This window comes from Macrosteles quadrilineatus, unplaced genomic scaffold, assembly GCF_028750875.1.
Source record: "Macrosteles quadrilineatus isolate MER2022 unplaced genomic scaffold, UCM_ALF_1.0 Scaffold_2__2_contigs__length_208266976, whole genome shotgun sequence".
NCBI classification, from domain to species: domain Eukaryota; kingdom Metazoa; phylum Arthropoda; class Insecta; order Hemiptera; family Cicadellidae; genus Macrosteles; species Macrosteles quadrilineatus.
In genome coordinates this window covers 158,513,418-158,538,747 of record NW_026542595.1, presented here as the reverse complement: position 1 = coordinate 158,538,747, position 25,330 = coordinate 158,513,418, and the positions used below count along the sequence as shown (strand labels likewise).

Here is a 25,330-nt window from a genome sequence, read left to right as displayed (position 1 = left end):
CCAAGAGTTACACCGATGCAATCGTCAGTTTATGCAGATTACAATGGCATATAATACATATATTTTACTAATTCATTTTGACGATCAGGGGCAGTTTTATCAAAGTGCGACACCAAAACCCGCTTTATCCCCGTGTATTGCTGGCGCTGAGTTTCGGCGACTTGTGTGACGTCACCACGGCTTGACTCCGGCCTGTAGTGTAGTGGGGTCTTGGTCCACTGCTAGGAGTGCCGTGTGTAGTTGCAGCCCACATAGCTGCAGCGTCTGCTGATAGCATACGGCGAAGATTCGGACGAAGGCAGCGAATCGAACACTGAGCACTCTAGCAGCACATCGTGGAACCTTCCTTGGACAGTCTATATTTATTCTATTTGTCTATGACAGGACCAAATTTCAGATCATAAAATATTGTGAAAACTTTGTTAAAATAAACTTGATGGAAAATGTCGGCATTAAGTTTGTAAATCGGATGTTTAATTAAAAATTAGAGTGGGTCATTTGGAAAATAATAAACAGATGAATAAAAACAATTTTTTATTGCTGAAAACTTTTTAGTTGGTTTTGTATTTATTTTATGAATGAAAAAGTAACGACACACATGTCTAAAATCAATAGTGAGACTACACTATGTGAAAATACATTACTGAAATATCAACTAAACTGAATAACGAACAATATTGCAACCATAAATGGTGGTCATAAAATATATAATAGGTAAATGTGCAAATACATGCACATAAATAACTCATGTAACTCATAGTAATAGATATATACAAGTTGGAAATGCAAAGCTGTCTTTTAAAAATTGAGAAAAATGCAATAAACCATATCAGTGTGATAAAACTTTAGTGGCATTACAAATTTGAAAAATTCACAATAATTGAAATAAAACAGTGTAGATGACATTTTTCTCAATTTTCATGAATTCAAAATGTAATACAATGAAAAATAAGTCAATTTGTGTTTGTTATGCAACTATACACAGTATAGTTTAGGTTAAATTTGTGTTGCAACTGCAGACATTACGTGAGCTTGAAAAACAAATTAAAACTAGCTATGCAACATTAAATCAGGTTTTTAATTTTATAAAGCATTAATATTAGTAATGTCTACGTTTCGTTATTATTTAATTGTGGTTCTCCTCATTAATAGTACAACAAATCAACTAATATTTATTTTTTTTTTAAATACTCATAGCTAATTTCAATTTAAAAGTTGCTGGAATGGTAATTATAATAATTTTCTCGAAGTATAAGTTATGTTTTATACAGTACATTACCAAGTTCATATAAACAGTCTATTACATATTATACTCTCATAAAAAAATCTAATTTGGCAGCAAAAATTTTTTTTCATAACTACATATTTAAGTTGCTCAACTAAGCAGATAAAAATTACACAAATTTAGTTGCAGAAACAACCACAAATATATTTCCACATTTTAGAGTTAAATATCAGTTTTAGCACCATAAATACTGTTTTATACATCAGGATAAAGTAGTTACAAAATAGGAATATAGTTGGTCGGTTTTATTCTACAAAAGATGTTCAAAAAATATCTTTTTAAGGCATTGCAACTTACAATGTTTTATGAACCCTAACAATAATACTATATATTTATGGATTAGAACTGTGCATGGTAAATAAAACCATTTAAATGTATAAAATATGTTGGTCAAAATCATTAAATTTTGTTCATGAAGTTTTTGCATTATTCAATTCCAGATATTTAAAATACCAAGCAAGATTATAGTTTAGACAACAAAATTTACTTAAAGATCATGAAACGTTAACAGTACTATTTAGTCAGTGAGACAGGATCCATACAGGGTAGCTCTAGAGAAATTTTTTACGAAATATTGTTTTTGGGAGCCAAATTTTTCCTTTGGATGTTTTTTAAAATCAAAATTCAACCCAGCTTTGTCAATATAAGCCAGTTTTTGGAGAGAATACACACAAATAACTTCAGAATAGAGTAATTATTTGTTTAAAGTAATTTTAGACACTTCTCAACAGAAAAAACAACAAGTCATGTCAAAATTATCAAGATTACCACTTATAATAATTACTTTTAATTTACATTTAATAATTTAGATGTCTTACCAATTATAACACTAAATTGGTAATATCATACAGTATCATTTAACACTTTTAGGTTTGTAAGGGGTTGTGTACGACTTCTTTGTAAATTAATTTTTTCCCCAATCTATTGGGTTTCTATATGAATTTGGAAAAAAGTTGATTTGATAAATAATCGTTACCGGTAGGCCTACTTACAACACTACCCCACATTTTAAAATAAATTTCTAGTAAACTTAACCAATGTCCTTTGATGACCTTTGAATACTCAGGCAAGAGATAACAACTTTTAATAAACCAACTTGAGCAATACTGAGTTGAATGTAATAAACTTTCACTAACACTAAATCTATTTACAGAGAGACAATTCAAAAGTAATCTCCTTAAACAAAAACAAAGATGGCACAAAAGGTAACATATAATTTGTTTGCGCCTACTATTTGGTGTCTTCACCACTGTACTGTGCATTTTTTGAACCAACGATGATGCTAATTTTTAATGCAAGGAAAGAAATAGCTTAGGCTATTTTTTAATTTGTTAGTTTTAGACTAATTCATTTTCAATATATTGTACAAATATATCTTTGGCAACACTGCTTATCCATCAAACCGAAACAGCTGTTGCTTTAAATTATAATGTTTTTGTTTACACTTCTGTTATTTCTGTTGTTACCATGGCAATAGGCATCACAACAACCCCCCAACCTTGGCCATGTGTTGTTTTGGCCTTGTGTTAGAGGAGGCTAAGATCAACTACAACATGAACAAAAATAAATTGGCAAAAGTTACTACCAGTGCCTTAATTGTTTTTGACGGAGCTAGTTATTAAATTGAGTTTACATTGACTAAGTATATTGTAATGTTAGTTGCCAGTCTTTTGAGCAGTGAAAACACCAACTACAAAAATAAAAATAAATTTACAAATTAGCAATGTTACCACAGCCGTTACAAATCACATACCGCTAGGAACTGGAAAACTACGATACAAAGGCACTGAATTCACAGATGGTATTGTCAATTGAGACAGTGCATATTGTAACTGTGCGACAGGTTTGAGATCCGTTTGGGGAAAAAACGTTGCTATGTGTTAGGTAATCTTGAAAAAATACCTTTGTAGTAACTATTTGTAAAATAAAAACATGAGGCTACTTCGGTTTAGTTGCCAAAATACAATAGAACCTCAATAATTCAGCACCTCAATCAATACAGCTTAATATTGTCTAAAAAAAAAAATTACCCATATAAAATTAAGGCTGCCCATTTAAAGATTACTGAGGTTCTACTGTGCATGTTTTATAAATATAAAAATACAAAAAGACAGTCTCAGAATTGCTATATTTCATAAAACTACTATATTGCTGTGTTATTGAAACCAAGCAACTCGTGTTGAATAATGTGAGCTTAATGGTGTCCCAAAGAGAAATTTACATTGTAATTAAGACAGGTAAGTCAATAGGTTTTAACTTTTGTACTAAATTTATACCAAAAATGTATTGTTACAATAAAATGAAATAAATTTTTATGACATCCCATATTTTGTATCTGGTTGAAACAAAACCCACCAGTTACAACATCAGTCAAAATGCTGATTCTACATTCCGTTATAAAATCTTTTGCTGCTGTTACATTAGGAACTGATGAAAATTTAATTTTCAAAATTGTAAATCAATGTAAGGACACCATTAACTTCAGGCACTTCAGCTGATGGCCCAAGTAGGCAACAATGTATTCTAATATGAAACCAATATACTATATTGCTTGAACACTTGAAGTACACTTGAATGTAAATAGGATAAGCAACAAAACAATAGGTCTATAATTATAGAGGTATATATAGTTGAAAAATGACACCTTTACTAATCAAGGTTACCTATATTAATAGTAAAACATTGCACAAATGATATAACACTTTTCTACTGAAATAAATTTAAAAGGAGGCATCATACTTGCAGTTAACAATCTTAACGAATTTCTTTCCACAGTATTTTACGTTAACAATTATATTTTTAGTTACATGGGGAGTTTAATTGGGCCACTTTGAAGTCTGAATTAACAACTCGTTTATGTTTTTCTCAGGACAGAAGTTTTTAGAAATTAATTCATATTATATAAATGATATCCATCTTTACAGAATTAAAAGCAACTGAAATAAATAATGAGGATTTCTAAAGATTTTTTAATGCTTGTCGAAGATGTTCAAGAGTAAGCTAAATATTCAGTATAGTAAAAATACCACAATAGAATTTAACAATATACTAATAAAATTAAAGAACAAGAAGCTTAAATGCTTATGTGGACTCTTAAAGTACACTGTCGGTATTTAAATCCCGTGCATGATGTCACCTTTTAAAAAAGTCTTACGCTTACGCTACAAGAAAAAGTCACAGTGAAGATAAAAATGCCATAATAATAAAATCCACTTTGGATAAAAATACTCGTGGTAAAGGAAACTAAACAGTCTTTGGTTAAAAGCACCAGTGTGCCAGCCAAACTCTTTGGTCAACATACTGTGGTATATCAATACCCTTACTTAGCACTGTTATTGTCTTTGTTGTCTTTTACTCTCACATCTTTGTTCACTACAATTGCTCTGGTGAAATCCATGTCCGGCTGGGGAAAGCACACCCATAGTTCCATTGACTTTGGCAGGGTAGTACGGAAAAGGGTTAGGATTTTTTCAAAAAATGTCTTCTCTTCGGACCACCCCTGCGGATACTCGATGCCGACATACCTGTACTGGTCTTTACGCAGCATCCTCGACAGATTGCTACAGCAGGATTCCAAATTTGAGAATTTGATTGTGTCTTTTTCAGTTTCCGTCACAATAAGAATGTACACATAGTCGTAGTTAGGATTTTTGTTTTTTACACACACAACATTTCCAACAGTTTTCTCAGCATTTCTGTAATCCATTTCAAAGTTATATTTCGCGTTGAGGCTTTTAGCTGTTGGATCCATGAAACTGTTTACAGTTCCCAGGACTAGCAAAGCAGTTTCTTTATCTATGTCAACAAGGTGCATTGACTCTCTGTACTTGACACGCAAAAAGGGATTACCATCTCTGTTGCCCTCTGCTTCTGGAACTCTCTCCTGAAAAAATAATAAATTCACACTGTAAATATGATTGAGAACCCATTTACTGAATTTGGGCAAGCTTTAATATGGGTTTACTTAGTTGATTTTAACTCTAGGGCAATAAAAAAAAAAAAAATTGGAATAAGGATATTGAAAAATTCAAATTAGATAAGTTAGGCCTAACAGGACATAAAAGGTTTAAAATTGACAAGTCCCACTTTTATTTCCACAACTGTTTCGGAAACACATGTATTCAGTAGATAAAAGGATTTAATAAATCTATATTTTTTAAGCAGGTTAAAAAGTTTGGTTTATATTTTATAGTGACATAATAATTGCTTGATTTTACAAGCATAAACAATTTCAACACTTACACATGAAATAAGACACTGAAAAATGTTAACAGGTCTGTAAGATGTGTGACTGATGGGCTAAACAAGGTTTTATGAACGCAACGCGATAGCAGGTAGAGATCTGACGATGGCAAAATGGTGTTGCCGACATTAAGGGTGGTGAAGGTGTAGGGAAAGGCGTATGCAATGACTTTGACTGGCTTATGTGGTGAGCAGTATTATTGCTACATTGTGCAGAGATTTAGTATTGGCTATTGGTATTGATAGTCAAAGGTTTTGGTTAAACTAAACTGTATAACTAAAAGTTAAACTACCGTTGCTATTCATAAACGGTAGAAAAAATTGCAATCATTCAAAATCAAATGTGGTAGTTCTAGGGACCAAAGAAATTTTAATTGAAGGAATGAACTTTAAATTCACATTTCAATGTATTAAAACTAAGGATGGACCAGCGTTTTAATTTTTAAGTAAATTTTTAGCTTTAGGCTACAATTTTTACAAAAAATATACCAAAACCAAAAGAATTGATGGAAAATATCAGTTTTGGTTGTGCAATAATTTCCTTCAACTGTGGAAAAGTACAGTTGTTGGCTGCAAACGTGGGCAACAATTTTATGAGCACAAAACATTACACTTTTGCCAAAATTGCAGGAGACAATGATAACGATTCCATGATTGCAGAAGAAGAGGTTAATGTTAAAGATTATAGGATATGATGATGATGTCTTGCCATTTGAACGCTTTTGATTTTACTGTGAACACAGTTTATATATTTTCATGACGAAAGTAGGACAAATGTACAAAACACCAAATTGTTTACCAAGACCTAATATTGCTTTTCTATTGGCAACCATACATGCTTTTCATAACATTATACAGTCATGATTTTATTAGTGAAACCAAATTTTACTTGCAATAATCTTTGTAAAAATATTATAAACATACCATCACCAAAAGTAAACCTTATTAATAATGATCATTGGGCCTCCATTTAGTAAAATTTGCAGTGCAAAATTTAAACCTGAGGACATGAGCAAGGCATAGATTAGAAGCACGATAGAGTTGAATGAGTTCGCGAACCAGCATGATCGAACCATGGGTTTATTGGTGGTTTTATAGGGTAAATTTTTTTTCTCAATGTTGACCTTTAAGACATTAAATTTACAATGTTTTCTTTAAACCATTTTAAACAGCATAAAAAACGAATAACTTAGTACCTATATTGAAGTGTTTTTGTACGGTTATTGGCTACAGAGACTATTATAAAAATAGTAAATTTAAAATTCCCTGTTATTCTTATGGAGAATAAGTTAACTGTTGTAGTTTGCTTGTTTATGGATATATTTTGTTCAAACTTGGCAACTCATTTGACTTCATTATCATATTGCAAACACATGTATATTACTTCTAATCTATATATTAATTTGAAACTGTTTTTCTTTGTGACAGCTAATTTTAGAGAACGGCTGGGCGTAGAAACTCGGTAGAGGTGTCTAAAGAAAGGGCTTGGTCTGTAGATGAGCCATCAAAAGAGAAACGTGGTAAATTCCCTTGGGGCTCTGCCCCAGTGGCCTTTAAATTCCCATCCCATGTTACTCTTATGGGGGAAAACAGGTTTTTGTCACAGCTAATTTCAGAGAACGGCTGGGCGTAGAAACTTGGTAGGGGTCTCATAAGAAATGTCTTGGTCTGTAGATGAGCCATCAAAAGAGAAACGAGGTAAATTCCCTCAGAGCTCTGCCCCAGAGGCCTTGAAAGTCCCCTCAGCAGATTTGTTTACATTACGACCATATGGATAATTTTACACTACTTTTTAATGAAACCGCTGTTAATATTAAAATTGTAATAAGCATTTACTGAATCTGTCAAAATCAAATGTTTACGTTATTATTTATGATTATAAAATTGATTTTCCACTGGCAAGTTTTTTATAGTTTGAATAAAATGATGAATTTATGATACGTTTTAATTTTTTTGTTAAAAATCTATGTTTTAATGCACTTAGAAATTATTGTATTATGAAATCAGTGGGACATATCAATTTTAAAGGAACAGATAACTATTCCTTATCGGGTTAGGTTATATTTATTGTAGGGGTTGGCGTTTGCTTTTTTTGGTCTACTTTCAATAATCATTTATTATTACATTCAAGAAAAATCGTAAGAGGTTTGTGAGATTATTAGCATAAAAGTTTTCGATAATCGGGTAGAAAATTGTGTCATACAATAAAAGCCATGCAAGTGTAGAGTAGTACGTTGAAGATGTGAGCTGTATTCAAATTTTGGCAGAGACTAACCACAGAGTTTGTTAAATCTATGGTTTTTGTGTCATAAGTATATGCTGCTGAAGAAGTTGATTTAAGAGCAATTCAGGTGGTATTAAAAAAAAATTGTACAGAGTTTTTACTTTGATGTACACATCAAGCTATGTTAAACAACACATCTACACCTCACTACATACACATGGAAATAAAACAGTGCTTTCACATCTCATCTCATTTGCATTATATGTTGCCAACAAAGCCGAACTAGGTTATGGATGTGGTTCTGCAAATGTTTAAGATTTGTGGCCATTTCACTTCAATTATGGTCCATCCCATCCAAAAAATACATGCACAGCCTTATGTGATCGATACGGCACAGACATTTGCCCCTAGCATATCAATAAAGTTCAATTTTGACAGCATCCTCATGGCACGATTTCACAAAACTAAGTCAGAGGTTAATCAATTAGCAAATAAGTACATGATGATGAAATACATTGGTCGATGTGGCAAGAGAAGGAATCAAAATTGTTTAGACCCCCATTGAAGTAAGAATGTTACTGCTTTCTGGAGAATCAGATAAATTTATCAAATAAAAAAACAGATTTCATATGCCTCCTGCTGATAAAATTCTGTATTTTTATGACCAAAGATGGTGAAAAAAATGCTATGCTATAAACCTTAGCAGTTGTATGACTTTGTCAATAATTTGTGAAAATTCTAAGGACAATAAACACATTTCATTTCATTTCATTCATTCACTTATACAATCCAAATACGATCTGAATGATTTTCCTAAAGCAGATGGAACCAATTATTTTAGTAATATTGACTCTTTCCGTCAGATGACAGACCAATTATATGAACTCCTTTCCCCATATAGTGAAAGAGGCTTTAACATGAACAAATGTCATGAACAAGAAACAATTGTAAGACTCCTGAATTGCCTTTTGGGAAACCTAAAGCCGATGAAAGGACAGAAAATATTGAATTCAACGAATTCATTAACCACGTTTTTTTAAGGTACACAATCGTCTTACTCATAATTATGTTTATCCTCCCTTAATTTTTAAACTAAGATTTTAATAATTTACCTCTATCCATCGCAGTTAGCTGAATTTACGTAAAACGTCAAGAGTAAATGTCGATTTCAACGCGATTCACCTAGTTGTTTAATGAAAACCGAACAATATGAGAAAACCAACTTCCCAGTTTAAAATTTTAACTTGCCAAATCGGAACTAAAAAAAAGGTAAAATTACAGATATCAAAATATAAAGTAACATAGAATTTCATGCACTTGTCTTGAATTGAACGTGTGAAGCAAAACATGACGACAGCAAATAGGTATTATGAAACTCAAACAAACCATCAGAAATAAATCAAAGTATCAGAAATTTAGATCTAAGAAATTTGGTCTAAGAAAAACCACATATTGCATAGAGTAGAAATATTTAGTTTGACAATTAATTTTAGTGCCGACTATGCCCAGCCCAATAAGTAGATCTAACTAACCACCCACAGTCTTTGTACTTGTATGAAAGGACACAGACAAGATGTTAAACCAGTCTTCAACCATGCAACCTCTCTCAACTCCCAAGATGGGAACTTTCCTATCAGTTGGAGGGACCTACAAACCTAAAATTAAGATGACTCCCCCTTCCTGCACCTTTCTTGAGCAGGCTTAGCCAGTTTATTTATAACCAGTGTATTAGTATTAATAGTCAAAGGTATTAGCTAGATTCTTACCCTCCAGTATTTTTAAAACATACTTTTACTGAGACTATGTGTTACCAACCCCATCATACATTATTACCATTCCCATCTTCCTTTGTGATCAACCAAGTGGTCAATTGCCATGAAATATTACGTACAATTTTGTGTGGGTATAAATGGGTTTCTTGTATAGAAGACTCACCCATTGTACAGGTAAACCTGCACTTCCTATGGGAAACTAAATCAACATTTTCTAGCCAAGAACCAATAAATTACGAGATTTAAACACCAACCACACAGGTACTTCAAGAAGAAGGTAAAATAAAACGGCCAATAACAACAATTAACAAGTATTGACAGCAAAACATGAAGAACAATCACACGGAGAAAGAAAAGAAGAAATGAGTTGTAAGACTGTTAAGATTTTGGACCCATACATTATTGACAAGTAGTAACACCAACAACAAATCACAAGGAAAATAAGACATATAACAACAGAGCCAGGAGTAAGCTACAATTAAGGAAATAATTGTATTGTATATGCTTCTTACCTAATAAATATAAATATAATTTTAAAATTCCTTGTCATTCTGTTACTCCCTATCATGTTTGGAGGAAATGGAACTTTTATGAAAATTAATTCGTGTTACATTCCATTGTTGATGACCAACATTTTGATGACATTCAAGTGTAGGCTGATCTTTAACTGCTGTTTCTATGTTATCTACATAGTAATCACTACTTCCCTCTCTATTTTGAGGTTTGACTATGTTGCCTTCATCACTTCCTGAATCAATGTTATCTTTCTTGGTTTTATTCCTTGAATATTTATAACCTTGTTTGACATTTGTTGTTACTGATTTGGGTTTAGTTTTCTTTTTACTTTTCTTTGACTTCTTTGAACGTTTTCGCTTTGTATCATAGCTTTCCGATTCTGATTCAGCTCTCTCCATCATTATTCTAGATTTTTTTGTTTGAGTATCTTCATCACTATCTGATTCAAACTTAATTGTTGTGACTAAATATTTTTCTTTTGATTTACTCTTTGACTTTTCCAATTTATGTATTCTTTTTGTTAACCTGTGCTCCTTAGTTTTTTCATCATCATCGCTGTCATCTGATTTTTGTCTATACCTCTTTTTCTGTTTCTTGGAGACATCTGGATATTTTTTTGTCTGTTCATCACTGTGTTCTTCTAACTCAAAAGCTTGGTCTTCCTTCTTTATTTCAGCCTTCCCTGAATGTATTTGACTTTTTCCATCTTCATCTTTATCTGGTTGGCATTTACTTTTCTTTTTCTTTTTGGATTTGACTAAGTAGCTTTTCTCTTGATCAGCTCCATAATATTCTAAATCTGGCTTTTGGTCTTCTGTTTTGATATTTACATTTTCTGTACTCAATTCTTTTTTTTCATTTTCATCATCTCTTACTTTTAGTTTTTCCTTTCTACTCTGGTTTATTTTTCTTGCTCCGTGTTTAGGCCTATTTGTTTTGATTGGATTGTCTCTCCAGCTATCTGATTTAAATGCGTCCTCTTTTTCCTGCTTAGTAGCCCTTTCCAGATTATCTTCATATGAACAAGTTTTTCTGCGTTTAGTGTATCTTTGTTTTATTTTTTTATTTTTGAAGTTTAATTCTAAGTCACTGTCACTCTCATATTCAGACTTTGGCTTAACTTTTTTAAGTTTTAATTCCTCTGTATACGCTTTGTTTTTATCCACTGGATACAATTCATGTTTGGGTTCATACTCATTTTTCACCCTAGAGCACATTACATTTAACGGGTCGTACCCTGAAATAGTTTCATGTGATTCGGCGTCAGACATTATTTCTTCTTTAACAAGTATTGTTGATTGATCACACTCACGTTTAATGGTAAACAAACCACTATGATGACTTGAGTTATGTTCTGGTAAAGTTCTAATAGTTTTACTTCTATTTTCAAAATGACTGATAAACTGTTTATTATCCCAGTTTTTCCTTTTGTAATAATGGGGACTCTAGAACAAACAAAAGATTTGTTTACATTTTGAGGGAGAAATAGATCAAAAGTGTATACGAGCAGGGGTAACATAACATTGTTTAAGATGTAAAAATCAATTGTAAATATTGTGTAACCTTTATTAGGTTTTGGTATGGTTTTCATTTAGTTCTTTACACAATTTTTAGGTAAATATTAGAGGAGAGTGAATGGCTAGAATCTCGAGCCAAACGGGTAAAAAAAGCTTGAGTGATCACTTGATCAGTCAAACCATGAAGAAAACATGAAGGGAAAAGCAAAAACAAGGGTAGGAACGGTGAGTCAGTTTATGATACAATAGTTGAAAAATGTAAAGCAGCGGGGGTAAATCCTTCAACTGCAGAGACACAGTGACCATTCGTATGGCGGCTCCTGGTTTAATTGGTCTAGATTCTTCCCATCACAAGAAGGGCTAATGTTCCCAGATGAAATGAAGACAAACAAAATCCTTTTAATATCCTATCCTCAATTTACAACTATTAACCCTTTCAGTGCTAGGCCAATAATTCATATTTCGTAAGACTTTTTTGTTTGCCTTTTAATTCCATTACCTGTTGTTGAATTTTAACTGTAATGTTGTCACTATTTTATTAATTAGGCTAATTTTGAATAATAAAACAATAAGAAAATATTTAACAAAGATAAATCCCGGTATTTGTAGTAAACATTAAATAAAACTTAGTTTTTGTTGTAATTTTCCCGGTTTTCCTATACATTTTTATGTTCTGATAGCATTGTTTGAGACCAAAATCTCATAAAATCAAAAGACATATGGTTTACAATGTAATATTGAATTTAACTTTGATTTAGTTGGACGAGGTTATCGTAATATAGTCATTTTAGGGAAACTAATGTTTTGCAGCAAAGTCTCAGGAACACATTTATGATCACTGTTGTGTTTCAACTAAAAAATATCATCTAAATAGTCCGTGACTAACTGGTGCTGCTACCTAGTAACGCATTGAACAACCATCTGTAGCGCTATCTGTTTGCAATCGGTGGCGTCAGCTTAAATACCGGTTTTTGACTCCTCAGTCTTCAAGCACAGATAGCCGAGAAGGCTAGGGCGTGTGTTACTTGGCCAGTGGCATTCGTCTGCTCGGGCTCGAATCCCGTCCTGTGTGGCAAATAATTGGTGACCTGTGTGTTTGTAGTGATATACTACAACCACTGGGGCATAGTGAGGTGTTCATAATCCTTGGTTTAGACATACACCTCAAAATCATCGGATTGGGCGAATCTTTTAGCTAAGTGGTTGTTAGTGTATCCTATGAACATGCAGGTCACCAATGGCCGTTTTGCTACTTTTTGTTAAAATAACCTTCCTCTCTATATCCCTTAGAGATTTTTTAAAACAACGATATATTGTTTCATAGCACTGAAAGTGTTAAATGGGGTTACAAATAGTTTTATTTTCATTTATCTATATAAATAAAATTAGAGTTTTGTCTGTACATTGCTCAGAATCATAAACTTTTAGGTTATTTTTACGTTTTATACATTAAACAAACCGAAACAAGTCTCATCTAAATTTCTGTCTGTCTTCGTGTCTGTTACGGCCCAAGAGCCATTTTACGCGGCCTTCTCCTGAAAAACTAGAGTACCTATCAAGATCCAAATAATTTTAATGTATTCACTGGATTGGCGAGATTGTCTTTAGCCATTAAAATATGGCGTCACTACTTTGTATATAAAACAACGGACGTTTAAAAACCCGACTTCGTGCGATTTTTGTCAAGTTTTCTCCCAATGTCCAATGTTCATCACTTAATCATCAATGAAATAACGAACAGCTGTTCGGATCAAGATTATTTTTTCTAGCTGTCACTGATATGTTTACATTAAAGGTTGTTTACAAATACCGCAAACATTTCCGATCACATTTTGAAAGCAAAATCCAAAACCAAGTGAGATTAAAAACTATTTTCCTTACATAAAGGATTTCATTATACGCAAGTTCAATAAAGTGTAAAATGAAATAGAGATTCTAAGTGTATAAAATTGCTCTGAAGCGTTGATAACCGGGAAAAAGACCTTGAAACAGTGATGTATAGGGCTGGGAAACTTACGTTTATTAAATTGACGGCGTTTCAATGGTGGTTGTGTAAAGCGTAAAGTGAAAAATCATAACTGCAGTGGGTGATTGTAACAGTGGTTTACGGATGATGCTAAACTCGCTTTTCCAGTGTGTCACTTTCGGTTTCTACTGACCCCTATGTGCTACAATCGCTGGACCATACAGCCAATAGGCCGATAAGACTGTATCTTGGGTACATAGGCCTACCCAATTATCCATAACAACCTATTCGACGACGATCCTTGATACCGGTACTTTTCCCTAGAATACATGGCCTAGGTACCTACTTAGGAAATCAAATTAAAAACTTTCAAAAACACAACATTGTGTGATTTTGTTCACATTTCCTTCTACAGTAATATTAACTACATATACCAAACATCGTTTAGAGAATACGTCATATTCTAAACAACAAAAAGCTGTTTGGATGAGATTGTTTGGTTCAAACTGTCACCAAAGTTTTTATATATGTTTTGCTTTTTCTTTATATGTCATAATATTAGGTTTATATATAATAGTTTTGCCAGCACGTCTGAAAATATGCAAACCAACTGCTGTTCTTTATATAATAAGGTTTCAACTGACTACTATAAGATCCCCGTGCGTAGAACGGGCACACAGCTAGTATATAAATATTTATATTCATTAATTTATTTGGTATGTTATTTAATCTACTTTAATCTCCCCCAAGACTAAATTTTGTATTGGGCCAGTGAAACAAAAAGTACGGCACAGCATTGCATATGGGCTTCTTTTTTGAGCTCACAAATATTTTGGGCTAGGTAAAAGTAAAACTCAATACCAAGAGGTGGAAGTACTGCAACCAACAGAAGCATTTGTAATTTTAAAATATACCTAAGTGATTAAAATAAGTTTATTATAGTACATTATCACATGTTTTTTTTTTTACCGAAATCGAGAGAACCGTTTTTGGGTAAGAACAGAATCGGAATCAAACCACAAAAAAATGGAACCGACACATCACTAGTCTCAATGGAACTCCCGACGCAGCCAAGGAAACTAGCTGAAATCTACGATGATGACAAATACCCTAGGGATTGGATTTAGCTACGTCAGAAACATCTAACACTACTTATTATAATCATCTCCAGCTGCGATTGCAGCACCACGTCCGTTACTTGACACTACACAAAAAATAACTAATGATTAATTAGCCCCCAATTTATTAGTGATTAAAAGTCTAAAATTATCTAGTCCGCCCAAAAAAAGAGGAAAAGCATTCAAAAATCTTGTTTTTCATTTTTGCAATACAAATTCACAGATTTTTCGGTCATCTGATCACCCTGATGACTGACTAAAGACTGGGCAGCAGAGCAGCATAGATAAAAAAATAAGTTTTAAACTGAAGCACCTGAATTTAGAGAACTTATTAACAATAGGTCTTGGAGCTTGTAGCTAACTAATTTCAGGGTGTCCACCAGGCCAACCAGAAGAAAAAATGGGTCCGCGGAATTCGCTAACTCTGGAACTCGCTAACCCCATGTTAAACGCCCTATCTTCAAATTTGGTCGATGAGAGGAACTCCCTAACTTGTTTGGTTTCGGAATTGGCTAACTCCGGAACCCGATAACCCGCTCTAGAGCCGGGTTAGCGAATTCCGTCCTCGTACGGAAGTCACTAACTCGGTCCCTCGGCGGAACTCACTAACTCCCAATCAGAAGCCTCGCGGGCCCCGTCCAATGGGAGCCAAGCACGAATATTTTTGGCCAGTGTTGCCGAAAGTGTAGTACCTATATCGTATCGGTACCATAATGTCGTATCCTACGATTAATTAGGAGTAAGAGCAACGTAGTCGATAAATAAATATATTTGGAAGTATGTTTAACATTATTCTTATGATTATTAGGGTGGAAAATGCATTAGACTAACCAACACACAAGTAAACTTTACATCCCATTGTAAACTTTGAAGCTCGTTTTTCGTGTCTAGTTCATGTCCGGTGACACTGATCGCTAGTGTCGACACAAAATTGTGTTTCCATTATTTGATAGTTAACTTAATTATTTGTTTTTTACTGTTTGGTTTTATAACTAGGGGACGTGTTATTAGATGTGATTAGAATGTTTTATTTGGTTAAACGAAGTTTTTAACGACTGAAAACAGGAAACAATTGTAAACAAAACACAACCTCTAAAGACAGTGCACCGGAGAGAACTAACAATAAAACTGTCTTCAGCTGATCTATAAGGATGAGAAATCATACTAATATTATAAATGTGAAAGTTTGTGTGTTTGTGTGTTTGTTTGTTTGTTTGAAGTTCAATCACGCTTTACCTACTGGACGGATTGGGCTGAGATTTCGCATAATGATAGCTCACATTCCCGATTAACATTGTGACGGGTCGATTATATCGGTTAGTAAATAAATAATTAAATTTGTATATTAAAGCTAAACATTATAGAATGGATTCAATGGTAGGACAACTTAGTGTGAATCCGTCAGTATTCGGAAAATCAATACGCGTGCGCGCTTGACTTCGGAACCAATCAGAAAGCAGATGCTCCGGGGCTCCGGGTACGAGGCTAGGGCTAGAGAGCTTCAGCGAGGAGATACCGTAGCGGAAGGACGTGTTTTGGTTTTAGTCCATATTTAAAACATAAAGACATCATTTGTTCCTACCACCGTGTCATAACTACCTTAATGTTAAAGTGAAGTGACCCGGATATCTATAACCGTTAACTTATCAGAACGAAATAGACTTAAAGTCAAGTTGGTGAAGCGGGTGACTGTGAATAGCAAAATGCCGGTCTTCGCATCATGGTGGGAAAATGGCGATGGCAGATCCTTGTCAACGAACGGAGACGACGCCGTGGCTAAACCTAACCTACGCAGTCGCAGGAGTGCTGACAACCGAATCCAGGATTAGACCTCGTCCGGCTACGTTCATCTCATTACTACACTACTACACCAGATAAGATTTAAAAATTAATTAGGCCATATTACATAACCTATTATAAGTTAGGCTAGTTGATCTAAAGAACTATCCTGAAGATTTAAGATTCGCCCAAATGAATGTTTAATACTCTCTAACCAATTGAACTTTTCCTTTTTGTATTAATAAATTAATTTGTTATAAACAAGTGAACGTTTATTTTATTTGTAGAACAGCCCACAAGATCTGTAGCTTAATGAAATTAAGTATTAAATATAAACAGAGTAAATAAAATATTGACATTTAAATTGAAAGTAAGACAAAACATACCTTTTGAAAAGGTAAACAAACAAACCAGAAATAAACGACACAAAATGGCGTCCAACGAGTGGGCTGTTAATTTAATTGATTAAATTAATAAAAAGAACTTACAACCTGAGATAGGCTAAGTTATGTCATTTTTAGGCCTAACTTTAATTGTAAAATGTAGTTTAAAAATAAGTTAATTAGGCTAGGCTATTTGTTAAGGATTCTGTGGTAAAAATGAGTAGTTCGGAATCAGAGGATGGTGTTCCTTTGAGTCAAATAGGCCTAATGACTAGACCTATATCTAATGAAAATATGATTGACAATAGTAAAGAAAGTTTAGATTCCTTTAATGTAAGCCAAGAGGTAAATATTGCAAAACATAGAACATTGTGATGATGTAGAGAATATGGATGACTTGTTAAAGGTAAATAAAGACCATGAAACTGATTTTAAGTGTAAACCAGAACAGTCAAAATCAGTACCATTGAACAGTAATTTTGGAGGAGGGGGTGGAGTATCAATAGTGAACAAACCGGTAGAGTAGAGATGATGATAAAGATGATTTAGTTAAGTTGATTACGAAAATGTTTGTTGACCTTAAGTCTGAAAGTCAAGGGTTCAAAGACGAAATTAGAACTGAATTCCGTACAATCAGGGAAATGTTTGATACACACAAAGCGGAAATGAGGGTAGTAGTAGAGGGTTTGAATAATAAGGTTATATTAGTAGCGGGAGAAGTTAGTCAAGTACAAAAATCAGTAGTAGAAATAGATAATAGGTGTAATGAAAATGCTAACGCCTGTGAGGTAAATAAAATTGAAATAATGAATGCGATGAGTAACTTGTCTACAGATGTGTCCAATAAATTTGAGGTAGTAAACGGTGTAACTTCTAGGCAAAGTGAATCACTCAATACACTGAAAGGGAAATATGATACATTCACCTCGGATTATATAAAGTGGCAGGGTGAATTTCAAGCTGAAGTTCAAAGTCAGTTAACGGAGGAAATCTCTCAATGTCAGGATAATTTAAGTGTTAAAATATACGAGGTTAGAGAAGAGTTAAATAAGGAAATACAGTTATTAAGAAGCAATAAAGCTGAGGTAGGCTTAAGTGTTAACAATAATAATAAGGTACCGGTAGGCCTACATAAAGCGACTAGCGCTAAGTCGGGAGAAATAGATAAACAAACAAACAAGAAATAAACGACACAACATATAAGCCTATTCTTATCTCAAAAGTCCTTCCGGGCTCCGCCCCAGTGGCTCTATGGATCCCTATGTTAACCTAATGAGTATTCACATTTAAAAGGAATTAAAGAATTTAGTCAGCTGTTTCAACCAAACAAGTTGGTTCTATGATATGCAATACAGTAGCATTAAAACGTTATAAGGTTTACCAACAGGGTACAACACGATTAGGCCATTTTTTGTTTGAATTTTTGACAATAGCTAATTGAACTAAGCAGCAACAAAAGCTGTGATACGCAATGAGAACTATCAAAGTATGATTGTTTACAGTTTTTTAGGCCTATATGACCATTTAATGAATCATTTGTGATATTGTGCAAAGGTTTGATAATTTGTTTTCTATTGTTTAGGTGCAGTAGTAGAGCATTATGGCTATGGTAAATGTGTTATACTATAGCATACCGTAAACTTCAAGAACCAAATTTTATCAAACTGTGTCGTCCCCCATTGCAAATACAAAGCTTGAGTATGACTGCAATAAACATTTTACTCTTATATGCCAACCCCGTACGAAGGACGGGTACTCTGCTAGTGTACTAATTAACATTATTCGTAATTCCGGTCTAATACAATAAGGGAGTATGTGTTATATGTGGGTTTCTTACTTAAATCGTAGCTTTTTGGTATGCAAAAAGATAACAAAGCAAAAATGCACATTTAATTTTGATCTATTACATGTTATGAAATATCTATTTTCGTAGTCCGCCATTTGTTTCTTTTATTCGAATAAATACCATTTTGTGAACTTCTGCAAATAAAATTATTGAGCTTGTATTTTATATACTGGGCTTGTAACCTTGAATCATAAATCATAATAAAATTTACACGTTAAACGTCATTACAGAATTACATTGTAGTGGTAATGTATTTTTAAATAGAGCTAATGAATTTAAATAAATATTTATCAATACATTATAAGGTGGTAGGCTTAAAATGTATTCATGGATTGCATTAAAAATGAGTCTATGCATAAATACAACTTGCAAATTTCTTTTATCATAGGCTATTATCGTGTAGAACCCGGGTCATCCTCTTAATTTTGTTGAAATAATATTAATTTTACGTCTTTCAGTAGGCCTATTTTTTAAAAGTCTAGAGTTTTTCTCCAGGCTGGTTCTAAGTGGACCCAGGCGTTCTTGTTTGTTACAATTCTTATGAATGGTGGCCATAGCTAAAATTACTTGATCTTATCCAAAAACAAAGCGATTGTCTATTGTGTAGCTCAGTACCGGTGAACGGTGAACCGAGAAATGGCTTGTATCGTTTATATAGTTTGTGAAAGCAATATAAAGGAAACCCAACACTCAAATCAGTCAATTCATTTATTAACAATCGTGAATAAATCGTGAACCCTGTCACGTTTTATTATATGAATATTATATATTCTCTTATTTTTTTACTAGTAGGTGTACAATCTAAAAACGGGTTTAAAACATGTAACATTATTGCAAAAAAATTCAACACATTTTAGAATTAGGCAACTATTTACTAGTAGGCCTTCAATGCTTTGGTTCAAACTATTAGGCCTAGATAAAAACTTAGTCTATGTCATCATATTTGTACACGTAAGTTGGACGGTTCAACGACGAACATTTGATTTTAAATCTATGAATTAGTAATGAAAGTTACGATAGTTGATGACTGTATTAATTAATGGTTTTGGTTTATTACGACATTACGATTAAATCTGTTTTCCGTGTTTGAGAACTTGCGTGTATTTTAGCTTAATTTCGTAGGGGTCTAATTATTTAGTACCAATTAAACTGAATGTTGAATATTTTTCATATTCTATTATTTTCTTTTGTACTGATGGCATTTATTTTTAAGATCGAAATCATAAACATTTAACTGGCCATTGTACAGTTAAATAAATATACACGTTTTCATGATTTTTCAATTGTCTTTGAATTTCTTTGGGCTAGTTAACTGTTAAAAGTGGAATTGATAACAAAAAACAATAACATTTACTGTATCTCCATTGACACTGACATTTTTAAATAAGGCAGTGTACGATTATTTTGTCGTACAAAGGTTGGCAACGCTCCGTGCAGTGGGCACGGCCGGGTTAGCGACTTCCAGAGTTAGCGAATTCCGCCGCAAGACAAAATCGAGTTAGCGGGTTCCAGAGTTAGCCAATTCCTGACTGAGACGGTTAGCCAGTTCCGACACACGACCGAGTTAGCAAGTTCCGGAGTTAGCCAATTCCTACGTCTCGAAAAAATTCATGAGTAAAAAAAAATATTCCAGGTAGGTAGTTCCGGTCGTACTTTTTATACTAAAATTTCAAACGTGTTTTGCTAACACAGCTCGCCATTTTAGTTATCGGAAAGAGCATTCTCAGGTAAAGAAACAAAATTTATGATTGCTGTAATATTGCCTGACACAAGTATTCAATTTTTATATATTACTGATTAAATAATCCGAAAATTAAAAACTAATCCTTAAACCGTGATCGTGACAAAATCCTGATATTGTTCAACGGTAACCGAAACAATATAATCGTCTCCCGCGATCACAGTAAAGTTATCATCATCTTTCTCGATCGTAGCCTAATTCAAATTTTTTTTCCGTGGTCATCATCGTCAAGCAATACACAGAAACGCCATAGTCGTCTCCCACGGTAACGAAAACGTCATCGTCGTCTCCTGCGGAGACGGAAACGTCATAGTCATCACCCGCGACCACGGAAACGTCATCGTCATCACCCGCGATCACGGAAACGTCATCATCATCTCCCGCGGTCACGGAAACATCATCGTCATCTCCCGCGGTCACAGAAACGCCATCGTCGTCTCCCGCGGTCATGGAAACGTCATCGTCGTCTCCCGCGGTCACGAAAACATCATCGTCGACCCCCGCGGTCACGGAAACGTCATTGTCTGCACCCGCGGTCACGGAAACGTCATCCTAGTCTCCCGCGGTCACGTATACGTCATCGTCGTCATGCGCGATCGCGGCAAAATCACTAACAAATCCCATGGCAGTTTGGACATCATCGTCTCCCGCGGTCAAGGAAACGTCATCTTCATGAGCGATAGCGGTAAAATTGAAAATTCCCGGTAAAATACAAAATGCACACATAATTCCTGGTTTTTTCCCGGTCCAAAAAAGTCACGCATAATTCCTGGTTCTCCCGGTCCTTAAATTTTCAAATAAAGGAACTATAGGTAGGTATCTATTGCAAGGAAGACAAGCCTAATATATATATTGTCAAGAAACAGTAAAGATCAGAACTACAGTAAATAAACGTTATCAGCATTCTGACACATACTTTCTCCCATAAGTTTGTCAACAACCTTTATCATGTGTAAGCGGTGAGAGTAAATATACGGAAATGGGATTTGTACAAGGACAAACTCAAGGACATCTCCCGCGGCCATGTAACATAATAGACTCCTGCAGTAACAGAAACGTCATCATCATCGTCCAAGATCGCGGCAAAATCGTGAACATCTTCTGTGGTATCACACAAACTCAAATAAACTGTTTTGATGATTAAATTGAAAAGCACATGCAGTTAACTAAGGCTAGGGCCACACTTGGCTTTTTTTGGTGGCTGAGAGTGGCCACAATAGGCGATAATTTCAACCTTCAAGTTTACTTTTTTACCATACCAGTAAATAGGGGTTCGAGATGTATTGTATTTTCAAAATCGTGTCACTGATTATGGAATAAATAAGGATCAATGACAGTTTTTGATTGTTTTTGGACGATCTTAGAATACATCGATGTTTTTACTATTATTTGCAGTATCAGGGTGTCTACCAGATTTCTCAAATGGAATTCCCGACTTTTTCCCGACTTTTCATTACCATTTTTATATAAATCCCGACCAAAAACTCGGTCCCTTCTTCATGTTACTACACCTTTTTCCATCTCGCGGTCACGGTACCTTCGTCAACATATGTTGTCACTCGCGACGCAGCGAAATCACTGACGATCGAAACGAATCACATGCCGAGAAAATCCCGTATTAAATGTAAGGGTGTGTGAAGCAGCAAAAAATTTCAATTCAAAGCAACGATTCGATTTAAAAAAAATGTTGATGTAACTCGATTCAAAGCCATGGAATTTTTCTATTCATACTTGTCAGTGGAGTGAAATATATGTTTTCAATCATACATTAGAAGAACCAGTGTTTCTCAGTGTATGCTATGTACTTGGATGGCATCTGTATGGTAAGCAATGTCTCAGTGTATGCTATGTACTTGGATGGCAATAACCTGTATGGCTGAGCAATGTCTCAGTGTATGCCATGTACTTGGATGGCAATAACCTGTATGGCTGAGCAATGTCTCAGTGTATGCTATGTACTTGGATGGCAATAGCCTGTATGGCTAAGCAATGTCTCAGTGTATGCCATGTACTTGGATGGTAATAACTTGTATGGCTAAGCTATGTCTCAGTGTATGCCACGTACTTGGATGGCAATAACCTGTATGGCTAAGCTATGTCTCAGTGTATGCCATGTACATAGATGGTAATAACTTGTATGGCTAAGGAATGTCTCAGTGTATGCTATGTACTTGGATGGCAATAACCTGTATGGCTAAGCAATGTCTCAGTGTATGCTATGTACTTGGATGGCAATAACCTGTATGGTAAGCAATGTCTCAGTGTATGCCATGTACATGGATGGTACTAACTTGTATGGCTAAGCTATGTCTCAGTGTATGCCATGTACTTGGATGGCAATAACCTGTATGGCTAAGCAATGTCTCAGTGTATGCTATGTACTTGGATGGCAATAACCTGTATGGCTAAGCAATGTCTCAGTGTATGCTATGTACTTGGATGGAAATAACCTGTATGGTAAGCAATGTCTCAGTGTATGCCATGTACTTGGATGGCAATAACTTGTATGACTAAGCTATGTCTCAGTGTATGCCATGTACTTGGATGGCAATAACTTGTATGACTAAGCTATGTCTCAGTGTATGCCATGTACTTGGATGGCAATAACTTGTATGGCTAAGCTATGTCTCAGTATATGCCATGTACTTGGATGGCAATAACTTGTATGGCTAAGCTATGTCTCAGTGTATGCCATGTACTTGGATGGCAATAACTTGTATGGCTAAGCTATGTCTCAGTGTATGCCATGTACTTGGATGGCAATAACTTGTATGGCTAAGCTATGTCTCAGTGAATAACTTATATAATTAATGTCAATAATTTGAATAATGTCAATAAGTTGTATGGATACTGATAGTCAAAGTAACAGTATTAATGTAACAGTCAACTACGTATATGGATACTGATTCAATAACGTATGGACACTGATTCAATAACGTATATGGATACTGATTCAAAAACGTATTTAGATACTGATTAAAAAACGTATATGGATACTGATTCAATAACGTATATGTGATTCAAAAACGTATTTATGGATACTGATTCAATACCGTAAAGACCTATAGATACTGATTCCATAACGTATGGATACTGTTCAATAACGTATATAGATACTGATTCAATATGGTACGGATACGGATTCAATAACATATGGATACTGATTCAAAAACATATATGGATACTGATTCAATAACGTATATGGATACAGATTCAATAACCTATGGATACTGAATGCCCATGATTCAAATGGTTATTTTAATCATCACTAAAACAAATTGTAATTACAATGCATTTTCGATTCATCCCACACCCCTCAAATGTAATCCCATCCCAATGATCAGGAATATAAGATCCAGAACATTTTTTTTAGGTTTTGGGACCCGTTCATCCCTAATTTTGAAAGGTTAGATTATTCCCGACATTCGGCCGAAATTCATGACTTTTTCACGACTTTTCCCGACCTTTCAAAATCCCCGACTTTTTCCTGAATTTCCCGGAATTCCCGACTGGTAGACACCCTGAGTATCATACAATTTAATCGAATCTTTTACAAATTAAATCATATAGTTACAGTATTTTCATACATGCACCGGTGACCCTTTTATTTCGTACTAGGTCACGTAATAGTTTTTAACCAGCAACAAAAGAAATACAATTTTTACTAAATAAAAGTGTTAAATTATGTTTCTAAAACCAATGTGGACATCTAAATCGTCAAATCACAGTTTAATGCTTGCTGTTGCTAGCCTATTTATTGTATATCTAAATACCCCCACCGCAAAAAAACCTGCAGACTAAGCAAATTTTAATTTGTTTCCACTAAAATAACCACTTAAACTTGTCGGATTTATTTCCAATTTAAATAAGATGAATTTAAATTAATGCTTAGGTTTGCTGGTACAGATAAGGTAACCCTAATGAGGTGTGCTTGTTAATTTAAATGTTGCTTAGTATAAAATTAACAATATTTCCAAATTTTATTAAAATATATCCATAAACAAGCAAACTACAACAGTTTATTCTCCATAAAAACGGGCATTATAAATTTACAATTGTTTAAATTATCCCCGTACATGTTAGGCTTAAAACAACGCTTAAAGACAAAATTATTTATTTTTTTAGCTAACAAAACAGTTTGGAAGGGAATTGTGAAATTTATGTTTTAGGGTCAAAAATAAGAAAAACCCCAATTTTATACCCCATTAAAGCCCCTTAACCCCCCATTCTCTGATCATTCTGATTTGCGAGCTTGTTTGAATTAACGTTGGTTTAAACATTTGTACCAAATTTCATTAAAATCTAATAATTTTTGCTCAAGTTATCGAGCTAATGGGCACATAGATCTATATGTACACATAGATATAGATATGTATATATATCGAATTTGAATGGAGGGTGTTTTTGCTACTGGGGACCTCAAAACAAAAAATTAATTTGGTCCCGGGTTTAGGTCTTACCATGCAACCTAAGGTAATAGCTTATTCCCAAATGGAAAATTTGCTAAAAGGAAGAGAAACCACAACGGACCTGTTGGTTTTTTTGGTTTGATTTGGTATGATGTGAATTCCCCTGAAACAATATTGTTTATGGATGGCATATTTTAATATTGTAACTTTTTTGTATTATTTTTTGATGAGCATACCTTTTGCGAGATAATGCAATGAAGACGACGCACAAAATTTGAAAAATACATGAGGTTTTGGATTCCTGTTTTACCAGAAAAGTTAAATCTCATTTATGCTACAGGACACATGTTAAAATGATGACACTTATTTTGTCGATAAAAATATCTGTATTTTAAAAGCAAATTTTCCATATTTTACAATTGCCAGTACAAAACTAAACCATATAGATATGAAAATAGAGCAGCAAAGGGTGTGTGAGCGAGCGACTTGTCGCCTAGTATAGCCGGTGCCGTTAGATAACATGGGGAGCGTA

At 34.1% G+C, this 25,330-nt stretch overlaps 1 protein-coding gene across 4 annotated transcripts in view; it reads right to left on the bottom strand.

Annotated features, from left to right (window-relative positions):
• Positions 1 to 521: 521 nt before the first annotated feature.
• Positions 522 to 25,330, bottom strand: part of LOC128986823 (uncharacterized) — a 96,945-nt gene continuing 72,136 nt past the window's right edge. For 3 of the 4 annotated variants that reach the window (XM_054407368.1, XM_054407371.1, XM_054407369.1), the window contains 2 exons: positions 10,036 to 11,484; positions 5,045 to 5,168 (listed from right to left, as the gene is read on the bottom strand). In XM_054407368.1, the coding sequence (XP_054263343.1) occupies positions 10,078 to 11,484 (1,407 nt within the window). In that variant the 3' untranslated portion in view covers positions 5,045 to 5,168; positions 10,036 to 10,077. Of the gene's footprint in view, positions 5,169 to 10,035; positions 11,485 to 25,330 lie in introns of all 4 variants that reach the window. The other variant, XM_054407370.1, reaches the window with a different exon arrangement.